Raw genomic sequence first — 13,580 nt, forward strand, 5'->3', positions numbered from 1 at the left:
GCTTTAAGTAAGTGCATTTCCCAAGGGCACAACATTGGGGCCTGCTAGGGATTTGAACCTTGAATTTTTCGATACTATGTCAACAACCCTAACCACAAGACTACAAGAACACCTTGCCATCTTAATTACCTCCATGAAAAATGGGGGTATAGTTTTTGGCCTGCCTGTCTGTCTGTCTGTCTGTCTGTCTGTCTGTCTGTGGGTGTTTCTGCATTTTGTGGTCAGCATAACCTTAGAACCTTTGAATGGATTGTAATGATATTTGGTATGTGAGTAGATCTTGGAAAGACAAAAGTCAAGGTCGATTTTGGGCCCTCTGGTGTGTGACCTTGATACTGCAGCAGGACTTCCAGTTTACCTTTAAATTTTGTCCTGGATGTACTATTGTCTCGTTATGGTTGTTTCAACATGCTACTCGTACCAGGGGATATAGTGACGGCCTATCACTATAAGAGGTTTATGATTGGGGATTGGTTCGGGTAAAACATAGATATTCCTGACATGCATTCACACAAATATGACAAAGACAACAATGCAAGCATTTGAAGATGTATTAAAGTTATGTATGGAAGAATTTCGTGACAGCATACTGAACAATTAATCATTTCACCTCGATGTTGAAAACAATAATGAACAGAATCTTAAGTCGATGTCTTATTATCATATTGCCCTGCATGTGCGTATAACTGATAAACTCATAAACTCATAAAGGAGCAATAAAACCTTAGATACAAGAAAAGCAACAAGAAGCACCATTAAATATACGTACATTGAACGTAAGACTACAACTACAATAACATGAATCTATTCAATTTACATTAGGGAGCAAACTGCAATAAAAATGCTAAATACAACTGCATCAGGAAAACAGTAACAGATTTCACTAGCGTTTATGTTTGATTATCGGGTAAACTACCAAGCAAAACTATTGATATAGCACATACCGTTACATTAAAAGGTGTGTTTATAGCCGTAACTAGTTATCATCAAATATAAGAGTATAAGACTCGGTACTGGACTTTATATTAAATAGTTAACTGAACTAGATAATACCTCTTGATGGCTAAAAGCATATTTGCATGTTTTCTTTTCTTTGCTATAAAGTATACATGTTGGTTTCAAGATTACGACAATTGTTATTGTAAATGAACTTTTGGTGTGAGTGGCATTTTAACCGCGGTAGTTAGGGTTATCCGTTAACTAACAATGCTAGCATAATCACCATAAACTTTGATATCTATTGACAAATCTGTAATACTACAATGTATTGTTTTATAGGTACTTAACGAAAATGGTAAATGAAAGTAATACTTAAGATTGCAAAATGTTATAGATAAACTATAGCTTTTTAGCATAATAATCAAAACAAATTCAAGTATGGAAACTAGTCATGAGAGTTGTCATGATTTGCTGAACTAATGATGATTTCTGCCGCGGTGTTAGTACATGTGGGCGGTAGCAGTCTGGATCTCTGTTCCTTTGTTCGGTACGAAGTCGACGATGGCGATCTGGGACTCTTTCTCGATCTGCAGTCACCGATGCAGGTCGACAGGGGGCGTGACATGTGCGGGTGGAGGAAAAACGAGACAAAAAGGTGACAATTAGCAATTTAGCATAAAAGCTCATCTGTGTTGGTACATTCAATGATGAAGTTTGATACTTTATTTCAACACAAGCAACTGTAGCTCACCTTCTTCAGATGTGATTCAATTACTCTGGGTACGTAAACTAAGGGACACATGACTCCAGGAATGTCACTTTATCAATTAGCACGTTCGTTCTCTACGTGATTGAGTTTACATGTTAGTTCACTGAGTCAAAGATAGATTTCTTATCTTTTCTAAGACGGTCAACAGGTGTTTTTCTACCTTTCCAAGTCACCAGATTTTTGCAACATTCATTGATATTAAAACAGCCAAGTAAGTAAAGAAAACTTGTGGCCTGTTGTCGTTATATTATCACAAAAGATCATGTCATAACGCTGTAACTTTCATCAGTACTGTCATCGTTCCTAAACTTGTCATTAGAATCATGGTCTTCAAAATATGTCGTATTTTCATCATCATCTCTAAAATTGACATTATCATCTTTAAATTAGACATTGTCATCTTTAAAATATACATTACTATCTTTGAAACAGATATCATCATCTTTAGAATAGACATTATCAAATAGCCATTATCATCTTCAAAATATATATTATCATCTTTAAGATATACATTATCATCTTTAAAATTAACATTATCATCTTTGAAATTAACATTATCATCTTTAAAATAAAAATCATCATCTTTGAAAAGATCGCATCGTTATAACTTTTACAATCATTGTTACAATGTTCATTTCCTACATCAGTAGCAGCAAACAGTGTCTTACCGGGGCGGCTGCCATGAGCAGGGGAGCCGCTGGGGGCGCTGCAGCTGCACCCCTGGATTAACGAGAAAGAATTCAAGTGAGTGAACCTATAAACACATGGGTACACCAACTTCAAGACCGATATTCTATGCTACTTCTTTCTATTCCATTCCATCCTGACAAAATTGAAGTTTTCTAGAGCCAATTTTCATCTAAACGTTGCATTTTGATGATGAGTCTCCATCAAAGCCAAAGTCAGTAGAGCCATACAATCCTAAAATGGACAGAGGATTCGTGGTACGTGTTAAGCAGCGTACCACGTTATGAAGAGTACAAGCAAGATTACTGGAACACAGAAGGGAGGGGTGTCAGACTATTTCAAATATGTTTAGGGCGTAATCCTATTGAACAAAGTCACTTTCAACTCAGCTCTTCCTCTTCCTGGGTCACCACTTTGTCTTAAAGGCATCGAGAGCATTTTATGAGGCTTGAAACTTGAATAAAAAGGTCCAATTTCTAGTCATTCCTACACATAGTAAGTCTCAATAACACTATACCATTACATATCGACATTAAAGTATCAAAGATACGATGTCATTGTGTGGTGAAAACTGATAGAAAATCCAAGCCCTAAAAACTGATCCTGACTGTCCATCACAATAAGCGGTTCGACCAATGAGAGAGTGACTGCATGTCCGTCAAATATTTGCATTTTTATGTTTTAATTTTGCATTTCTACGTTTTGACGGAGGTGGGCGGGGCTATGGTATCGGTCTATTCACACTAGGCGCGTGAAACTAAAAGATCACCATGTTATTTTTGTGCCGCTTTTATATAGTAAGTTTATTGATTCGATCATTCATACATCGCTGAAGTACATGGCAGCGTCCTCAGAGAAGGATGCTGAATTGCGTACAATAGGCGTATTACATTTAACAAATCTAACTTAAATTCAAACAACTAGTGCTATTAAAAATCTAGAAACAAGAAAAGGATAACGTATTGTACGAGGCATAAGAAAACAAATACAAAAATTCTTGACAACAAATGATAAAAGATGAAACAATGTCTAACATCAAACTGTAAACTAAATGAATAAACGTCGGGAGATTTTATCAGGTGTGTGTATTCAATAGATGTGTAAAGTATGGAATGGGACTGTTTTTATAGCGATTTGTTTTTGCCAAAGGGATACAAAGTTGGTGGGCGCCTTTTAGATTTCTAGCGTGGATGTCAGATCGGGTTGGGGGTAACCAACTCCTGAAGGTAGGATTTCGAAGTAAGGATTTGGCAAACCGAAGGCTAAGGTTTTTCCTCCTGTTTTCCAAGGAGGGGAGACATAAAAGTGTTAGGGCTTCGTTATAACATATATATTGGGGGCCGAGGATAATTCTCAGGGCTCGTTTTTGTATTCTCTCGACCTTCATGGATTGTTGTGCAGTGATACTAGGGCTCCAGACTGGTGCGGCGTATTCTAAAGTGGGCCGAATGTACCCTTGGTAAAATTCGAGAAGATCTTGTATGGGTAGTCCAAAACGTTTTAATTTCTTTAGCCAAAAAAGTCGTGAGCTTGCCTTTTTTGAACACTTTTGATAAAAAATCCGCACGCAAATGTAGTAAACAGCGGCATTAAATGTCAATTTCATGAAGATTACAGCAACTAGAATATTTCAAGTTTTCAAGCCTTATAGAATGCTTTGGGTGCCTTTAACCGAAAGAAGGAGATCACACTTACGCTCCACAGAGGGCATAGAGCAGGAGGGCCAGCAGGGCGAGGGCAGCCAGCCCCACCAGACCGGCAATCAGGGGAACCACCCAGGGAGCAGTTGCCGCTGAAAAAAAAAACGTCGATGAAGGTTAGACATCCAGATAATAGTAAGTTTATTGCAAATTCCTGCCCGAAGGCTAATTGCAAATAACATACATTAAAAGAACAGGGTACAAAACAAATATAAAACTAGATTATACAAACGTAATTGTCTATAACTAGTGAAGGCGTTGACTTCTCTTTTGTAAGCAATGGAAGACGTAATGTCCCACCTTTTCTATAATTTGTGGGTTTTTGGTAGTTAAAAGAAGAAAAGTCTTTTCTTTGTCTGTAAGCTTAGAGAAATTCGGATAGATTTTAGTGGTCTGAACATCCACATAGCAGTTACTCAAGCAACTGGATATGATTTGAAAACGGTCAGACGTTTCAAGTAGCATAGTTTTATAGTTCGTGGATAAAAACTATCATAAGTGTCATCTTGTTTAGTTTCAGGCTCTGCCTTTGTTCTGTGAAGGCACAGCATGAAACTAAATAGGATGACACTAAGGCTAGTTAAAAAGTTGTTGATCTACAAATCTTGCTCAGTGTCATTGATAAAAAGTAGTGGATGCTACTTGAAACGTCTGACCGTTTCCAACATCATATACAGTTGCTTGAGTAACTTTTATCTGGCATAGACAAAACATGTCTTACAGATTTAAGTACGGAAAACATCATAACAGAAATCTTGTTAAACGTGCTGTCACATGGCGTGTGTTTTTAATCTGTATTATCAAAAAGACTCTTGAACAAGTGCGCATGTAGAGTGCTTCCTCTTGGACCACGGTTGTGTTCGAATATACGCCCCGGAAACAGACTGGCATCCAGGCTAACTCATGGGGCTCTGGCCAAATTGCCGTGGGGGCATGTTGGCCTTGGAGCCGAGGAGCTGGTCTGTGTAGGCCCTGGAAACACTCGAGCTCTGGCATCCAGGCAGTAACTCATGGGGCTATGGCAAAATTTCAATGGGGGCATGTTGGCCTTGGAGCCAAGGAGCTGGCCTTTGTACGCCCTGGAAGCAGTCTGGAATCCAGGCTAACTCAAGGGGCTGACGCAAAATTTCAGTGGGGGCATGTTAACTCTGGAGCCGAGGAGCTGGTATATGTAGGCCCCGAAAACACTCCAGACTATATGTCTGGGCCCTCCGAATGACGTGTCAGGTGTGACCGTAAAATTGATAAATCTCACCTAGAGGTGCGCTATCAAGTCCGCAAACTGGAACCGGTTCTGTCCAGTTGCTGTTGGTCTGGCACCTGGTCGGGGTGGCGCCGTTCAGGACAAAGCCGTCGTCACAGAAGAAGTCCACGTAACCGCCTTGGAAGAAATTGCCCCGCCTAGATCCATTCCTTGGCGGGCCTGGGTCGTCACAGAAGGCGCCTGGACACAAGAATTTAACAGATAAAGAAGTTGCATCGTCTTTGAGTGTTAGATGTTAAATTTGAGTCTTCCTTTTCCCACATCTAACATTTGTATGAAGGCAGCAGTAATTGTATTTAAAACCTGTTTTACCAATCCAACTAGTGCTACTTCATGATTTGAAGGTGTTGATTTCAAGTAAGTTATTTTCTTTTCTTAAGTCACCTGTCAAGATGTATTTTGGAAGATCAAGACGTGTGCCTCTATCAATTTTGGAAGTTTATGATATTCATTCTGTCCCTTCTTCATTTGGTTTTATCGAATTTTAATTTAAGACCTACGTAGGTACAACTTTTGTGCGTAGAAATGTTGTTTCTATCTCCTTTCCACATGTACAGAAATGGCAATAAGTCAGAATTGGTGAGAACAATTAATTGTTGAATACAAACTTACCTCTACACAGCCACCTTACAAGGAGGTTCATGGCATTTGTTTTCGAGTTTCCGGTATTCGTCACGATCAGGACCTTAGCCGGGTCCCTGGTGATGGTGTCCAGCGTTTGGCGGTTCACTCTGCTCCCTATGCCGACGGCAAACGTCGTGATGCCCTGGTGCCTAGCTCCCGTGGAGGGAAACTCCACCGCGTCGTCTGTTCGACCGTCAGTCACGACGATCATGCCATCGGGTACTTTTGCACGGTTTCCGTTCGCTGCGGTAAAGCTGATCTGTAAAAGATAAGAATTCGGGGTAAGAATATTTTCTTTTTAATTAGCTTGATTATTTGTTTTATCTGCCTGCAAAATAGTTAGAAGAAGAACTTTATTGCGCGACAAATGCAACAGGTACAATGTATAGCAACTTGCAGATACATATAACTTTATATAGCTTTATTGTACAACAATTGTACAGGTACAAAGTATGGCATCTACTGGTACTTACCTACAGGCTAGTCTACCTAATACAAGAGTAACATGACACTTTTCATCTTAAAGGCAGGCTAAACTTAATTTCGTAAAGCATACTGCAGTATGTTAAATATACCACTAAGACCAGTTCTGACTTCTTTTACATGAGTCCATCATAGATTAGCATTTTTAAAATATTTAAAATTCGCGGTGTGGTGAGGTAATACTGGCGATGTCCAAAGACCTTTGACCTTTATGACGTCAGATTCCGAGTCGGCCACACCTGCACCATAGAAATTGCTCCAGACGCCATTCCTCCGACTCGGAATCTGACGTCACAAAGGTCAAAGGGCTTTGGACATCGTCAGTATTACATCACCGCGAACACTCTATTTCCTCCCTCCCGCGAAATAAAAACCACGCGAACTTAAATGCATTCACATGTATACAGTATATGAATCGGTTCATCAAAACGTACCAGCCGGGCGTAATCGATGGCATTCCCGATGAAGCTGCCGCCGCTGGTGTGGGTGACGTTGTCGATTGCCGACAGCACAGCCTGCTTGCTGGAGTACCTAAGTAAATTAAGTAAAGCAGTCAACCACAAGTAGCTAATGGTAGTACCATGCAACTTCGCCACGGCTCACGTTTTTGGCCAAGAGTTTTTACCCCTACTACTCTTCCGATAAGTGTGTTGGGTTCTTTTACGTGCAGAGGTTTGACGCTTGAAGCTCCCTTATACACGGGGCCGCCGACTTTACGTCACCATCCGAAATGACGAATGCAATCCCTTGCAACATGTCCGAGCTCGAGTTGAACCCTAGGATCGAACGCGGGCCCTACAGGATCCACAGAATTTGATCCAGATGGCGAAGCAGCGGGGTTGCGTTACCGCTTGCGCCACGGGGGTATTACTTACCTATTGAGGTGGAACTCCTGACGGTTGGTGTCGCTAAACTGCACCAGCCCGATTCTGGTAGCCTGCTGGTTGCTGATTGGCAGCCTGTCGACCAAGTCTCGCGCGAAGGCCTTGTTCTGCGAGAACGCCGCTTCTCGGGAACCATCCACCAAGAGGAGGAGATCCCAACCGGGCATGTTCAGACCCTGGCAGTTCTCTACGTTACAATAAACACACAATTAGATACTTTGATGAAGGTTAGACATTCAGGTAAACAACATCTTAAGACAATTCCAACTCTACAACTGGATAAGATTTGGACATTACTTCCGGACGTTTAAAGTGACATCCATCAATCTTCAGCGTAAATAGAATGAACTGGCAGAACATCTAATTGAAAAAGAACCGTCTGAACATGTCAAAGTCAGTACTTTGCATCGATCGTATGCAAGTGCCACTCCTATGTAAAACAATTACATTGGAGCAAAACGATATGTTCCCTCTTATTTTAGCATTGATGAAAAGGAAGAGATACTGTTACTGTTATACCTCTGTTACAGTATTTACAAGACGGTTAAATTTTCGAACCTCGTCCTTTATACCTGCAGATATCATTGTTGTGCTGTGTAATTGTGAGACACTTTCCCTCAATTAATATACATTTTATTTGCAAAATCATACTCGAAGGATAATTGTATGTACAGTACTTGTAACAAAGCAAAAGTAAAGTAATGGAGTACATACCCCTAATGTCTAATCAACTATAAGGTACTACGTTTACCATTGTTGGGTTTGAAGGCAGTGGATAACGAACTGTCCCACGTTCTGCATAAGAATACTGATAATGATGATAATATTAATGATAACTAGTGTCCATTCTCTGGTCTTATCCTATTCGTCTTGCTGCTGTTGGAATCATTTTGATAATACTGATATAATATATATAAATGAGCGGTATATGGGGTATGTTACGATGAGACTCACCTTGACATTGGAAACCAGTTGCGTTGTTGATAAGTGCTGGCGTGCATACCCTACCGCTTGTGCACGGGTTTGAAGCGCATGGGTTACCCGCTGAAAAAATAGTGTACAGCAATCATGTATTTTGTAATGATTTTTAATCCATTTATTGTAGATTATGTATACAAGTTGTATGTTCGTCTGTATTTTTGAAGGTCAGTAGTTACCAACAAGAGCTGCCTAGGCTGACCCAGTGCAATGAAGTGTTTTCATTTTCAATAAATATAAATACAAATACAAAATATAAATCGGCAACATCTGCGCTTTCTAAATGTATACATCTAGTCTTCCTTCCCTCTTTACAAAATAAAGTACGAACTAATTTATTTACCTTTCCGAATACATTGAGAAAATGATGTCATTTCAGTATCTATACTGTTGGTGTTAGAATAGAATTAAGTAACAAACAATCCGATGCGCCAAAAAATAGTTACTTAAGCAACTGGATAAATTGTTACTCGAGCAACTTGATAAGTTTGGTCAATTGTGACCGTTTACAAAACGTACCCAGTTGCTTGAAAAAAAAAACTCTTCTATTGTGTATCTTACTTCCTGGATGTCTAATCTTCATCACTGTATCATGCAAACCACTATTCAACAGACTGTCTAATGATACATGTTAGAGGTTTATAAAAAAGCTCCAGTGTGCACAGGAAACAGTCGAGTGACTTTCTAATTAAGTGTTGGTTCTTATTTCTGGAGGTCTAGAGGCAAATGTAGCAGAAACCTTTAACAAATCACCACAGTGGCTTAATGCTCATTCAAGTCTTTCTTTATGACTTAAGCATATGCTCTGTTAGTAGCCAATTACAGTCAGGCCACATATTATAAGAAAATGTCGATAATCGATCACGAATCTCACCCCCACAGACAGGTACAGTTCCCAACCATTTGCCCGTTTGACCTTCCTGCATACATGTGAGCGAGCTCGGACCGATCAGCGTGTAGCCGTCATCACAGCTGAAGTCCATCTGACCGGTCACAAAAGTGGTTCCCCGGCTTAGTCCGTTCGGTATCTGCCCGGGATTACTGCATTCAGGTGCTTGTAACAAAGACGTTTGAATGACGGAGTTAATTACAACTACAGATACAATGAGACCATGTTGATAAAAAGTACGACTTCTCTCAACTTTGTCGACGCGTTTAGATTTTGACACAATATGGATATCTGTACTTAAGACATATGTATAAATATAGATAGATATTAGATGGATAGATATCTGCGTACACACAAACACAAGTGCACACATACGCGAACACAGCACACAATTATAAACACTCACATAAACACAACACACAAACACTCACACCTACACAAACACACATAAACTGACACGAACATATACCCTGAGTCAACGCATCCACTTCAATGATTTCTTCCACCTTGCTCCGGATCCAGCCTGGTCAAAAGTTATAAGTGTACAACAACAAGGACCACCAAGGTATTGAATTATGAATTGACATTCACCTGTGTTAAGCCAGTTCGCCACATCGTCGCCGACCGTGAGCGCTGAGGCTGTTGAAGGAGCCGTAAAGGCTCTTTCGGGTTTCCCAGCGATCTGGTTCACTTTGTCCCTGTCCACGTTGTCCCCGACTCCGACGGCAAACACATGAATGCCCTGGCGGCGAGCTGCCTCCACAGCGCTGACGACGTCATCTGCGGAGTTGCCGTCTGTCACCACGACAAGCGCGTCGGGTATGTTCGGACGATTCCCGTTCTCTTCAGTGAAACTCACCTAGAAGCAAACCATAGTGTCTTATTGCCTTCGCCGTAGGCAGAAGGGTATATTTTTGGTCGGTATTTGTGGAGTGATGGTGTTGGCTAATAACTCTTGATGCCATGGACGGATGTTGGTGATTTTTGGTAGGTAAGTTACTGTTGGGGAGACGAAGGTCCTTTAGTGCTGCAGTGGGCCTTTTGTGTTTGTCGGTTTGTTTGTTTGTTGGCATAACTCGAGAGAAATGAGATGGTTAGTGAGAGACATCAGATAGGTCTATAGACTAGAAATGTTTATCTTTTTTTACGTTCTTGTATCTGTGTGCTAAACAATACAGAACATTTGAAAAATTCAAATGATAATTACGCCAAAAATAATAACTCAAGCAATTGGATAAGATTTTGAAACAGTCAGACGTTTCAGACAGTATCCACTGTCTTTCGTCAGTGACTAACGATAGGACTGAGAACACCAGGTTTTATACCAAAACTCTGAATAGATAATGTTAATGTGGTTGAGACAATTTAGGATGTCTTGATGTAGTCATTAGAAAAAGATTAATTCAAGACAAAGTTTTATGCCAATAGTTCAATTAGCTACTGTTGTTTTAGTACAGTAAAACAGTAACTATATGTTGCTTGTCAGGGGTGGGGGGTGGTGGGCAGTGCATTATCCCAGGTGCCTGAAAGTTCAACGCGTAGACCCCCTTTCCTGTTGAGGGCGGGGTTGTAAATCCTCTCATATATTTTGTATCTTATTACCTGGATGTCTAACCTTCATCAACGTATCAAATGATAATTGATTTATACAAAGCATGACATACCGTTCGAACGTTGGTAATGGCATCCCCGAGTAAAGTACCTCCTCCCAATCGAGTGGTGCCCTCGATTTTTTCAATGGTGTTGCTCTTGTTTTGATAGTCCTTTAGGAATTCCACGAACTCAGTTCGGTCGCTGTACTTCGCTATACCGATGTGCGTGTCCTGGTTCAGGAGCGGCAACTTCCTGACAAGAGTCTGGGTGACGTTGCGAACCTGTGTGCGAAGTTTGTAAACAACATGTCAGCATCCGAGAGAACTGTCGAGTTACTGTAAATGCAGAAATGTTCGCGGTGGTCTTATGTTCGAGGTTTTCGCGGTGAGCTTTCAGCGCGAACTTAAAACCACAACTTAGACCATTTTTGGCCACCTATGGCTCTAGCGCTACTATTCTTTCAAAAGCGAACTTAAAACCACCGTGAACACCCCATTTTCTCCCTACCGCGAAATAAAAACCACGCGAACTTAAATACATTTACAGTAGTACCCGCTTTCAGGGCTAGGGGACAAACACACGGACGGTCACTCAGGAACTCTAATAAACTAGCCTTACCAGTGTACCGGTTTGATTTCGGTATAGTCCGGTGCCATCTTTGTTACGACTCCTGAATGCTACGAAATAAACTGGATGAAATTGTTTATATGATAAGCTAACAGACATCAAATAAGCTAACTTAATACAGATGCATCGAAATTGTTTTATCACTACTGTAAATAATTTTAAATGATTTGTGTAATGTGTCATGTAAAAACCAAGTGCAATATGTACAGAGGGCACAATTCATCCCTTGGCTGCAATGTCTTTTTTACGAATAAACCATTTTTGATTGATTGATTGATTGGTTGATCAATCGATCGATTTATTGATTGATTGATTGATTGATTGGTTTCTTACCTTCAGGAAGCCGGCTGAACCGACGCTGTCCGAGCTGTCGAGAAGGAACACCACGTCCCAGCCTGGTCCGTTCAGTCTGTTCAGGTTCGGCCCGACTGATGCTACGTGAACAGTGAAAAAGTCTCATGAAATTGTCATTTTAAGGCTGACCTTTTGACACACTATTTCGTGGAAAACATGCAAGGAAAAAGTTAAGACAAAAATCCACAACAAAATATCCAAAGCAGGCTAGTGCTACATGTAATTTGCTTGTTTGTTTCAAACTTCAGAGATGCTATCATCCTCGAAAACAGCATGGGCCTCAAACGGTTCATCGGTGTAGCCTATAAGTTAATGACATGCTACATATAGTGTATTCTAACTAAAATATAATTTGTAGCTCAGAGGAATAGCAATATTACTGTTTGTGCTGTTAAACAACGTCATAAACTAAGCTAGTAGGGAATATGAAATCGAACACTACCTCTCAGTCGATCGAAAATATGCCCTATATATATATAACTAATTTTTATTTTCCAATGAACACTTCATAAAGCAATGACAAAAATGAAGCCTTAACACACGAAATTAATACGTGAATCTCTGCTAGATAAGCAATGATGATCAATAATACCTGTAGTGTTAGAAGCGATGTAAGCTGTTGTCGGCCCGGGGATTACAGTTGGTGATGACCGGAACTCTGTAAAAAGAAACCACGTCTGCTCAAATACTATTCAGGTAAAAATCAAAAGTATGGACATGGTTTGTGTATTTACTGACTATTACTAGGTTATTGTACAAACACGTACTCATAATCTGCCCCAACGGCATGAGATAGTAGAACGTGTAATTGCCAACATCAGCCAGTTGCTACGAGAGCATGCTGTACGCCTAACGATGGAAATGTATTGCTTGTGATATTGAATATTCTGATTTACATTGTACTCACTCTTTGCATTATAGATAATGAAAAGATAACACAGTGTGGTACCACGCAAGGTGTTTTATAGATATAGTTTGGCTAAACGCGAAACCGATTATAAAAGCATATTATTGATTAGTAAATCTTGGATTCTGAATATTGTGCTTACACTACCAACGCGTGTTTCAAGCACCACTTGACAGTGTCCTAATCTTCTAATTTCATTTGTTGTGGTGCTATACCCACGTGTTTATCAAATATTTCATGGTAAGTATTTCGTAGGCACAACGCAATTTGATAGATTCCTCTACAATGTAAATGTGACTAAATGCAAATAAGGGCATCAATGTAAATAATGGCACAAGCAAACAAACAATCATGTCATGGGGACTTTCGTTACTGTGTGCCCTGCTATACTTCTGTTGACAGGAGAGTTAAGCCCCCCTCTCACTGGACCCGCGACACGCTGGCGGCGTCGCTGCGGCCGATCGAATTGACAAAGCACTCAACGAATTTCATCGACAAAAATGAATCTTTTTAAGCTTTGTGTGTTCTGTTGTCTTTTTTATCATAGTTGTACGTTTTGAATGGTATTCCCATTATAAAGTCAAGGGTAACACAAATCCAGTTTAGGACGAAGCGACGCCGCCAGCGTGCCGCGGGTGCTGTGAGAGGGGGGTCTAACGGATGAAAACGTACGGCAGTTGATTCCAACGAATCCAGGTTTACAGTCACACCGGTATCCAGAGCCGTCCGGAAAGCACATCCCTCCATTCAAGCATGGGTTGGGATTGCATACGTCCCCAACTGAAAAAGGAATATAAAACTCACTATCACCAAGTCAATAAAAGCACGACCGGGCCGGTCTGAACGTTATTACAGTCACACACTCACATGTTTAAAACTCTA

The 13,580-nt window shown here is 40.5% G+C and overlaps 1 protein-coding gene across 1 annotated transcript in view; it reads right to left on the reverse strand.

Moving 5' to 3' along the window:
• Nucleotides 1-536: 536 nt before the first annotated feature.
• The window catches only part of LOC136426527 (sushi, von Willebrand factor type A, EGF and pentraxin domain-containing protein 1-like), a 120,437-nt gene continuing 107,393 nt past the window's right edge, over nt 537-13,580 (reverse strand). The window contains exons 58-71 of the mRNA XM_066415192.1: nt 13,371-13,478; nt 12,384-12,449; nt 11,771-11,871; nt 10,882-11,091; nt 9,809-10,076; nt 9,203-9,382; nt 8,305-8,394; nt 7,342-7,537; nt 6,901-6,997; nt 5,972-6,242; nt 5,351-5,539; nt 4,091-4,187; nt 2,377-2,428; nt 537-1,526 (exon numbers count right to left, since the gene is read on the reverse strand). Of these exons, the coding sequence (XP_066271289.1) occupies nt 1,440-1,526; nt 2,377-2,428; nt 4,091-4,187; nt 5,351-5,539; nt 5,972-6,242; nt 6,901-6,997; nt 7,342-7,537; nt 8,305-8,394; nt 9,203-9,382; nt 9,809-10,076; nt 10,882-11,091; nt 11,771-11,871; nt 12,384-12,449; nt 13,371-13,478 (2,012 nt within the window). The 3' untranslated portion in view covers nt 537-1,439. The remainder of the gene's footprint in view (nt 1,527-2,376; nt 2,429-4,090; nt 4,188-5,350; nt 5,540-5,971; nt 6,243-6,900; nt 6,998-7,341; nt 7,538-8,304; nt 8,395-9,202; nt 9,383-9,808; nt 10,077-10,881; nt 11,092-11,770; nt 11,872-12,383; nt 12,450-13,370; nt 13,479-13,580) is intronic.

This window comes from Branchiostoma lanceolatum, chromosome 2 (assembly GCF_035083965.1).
Source record: "Branchiostoma lanceolatum isolate klBraLanc5 chromosome 2, klBraLanc5.hap2, whole genome shotgun sequence".
In the NCBI taxonomy this organism is placed as follows: Eukaryota; Metazoa; Chordata; class Leptocardii; order Amphioxiformes; family Branchiostomatidae; genus Branchiostoma; species Branchiostoma lanceolatum.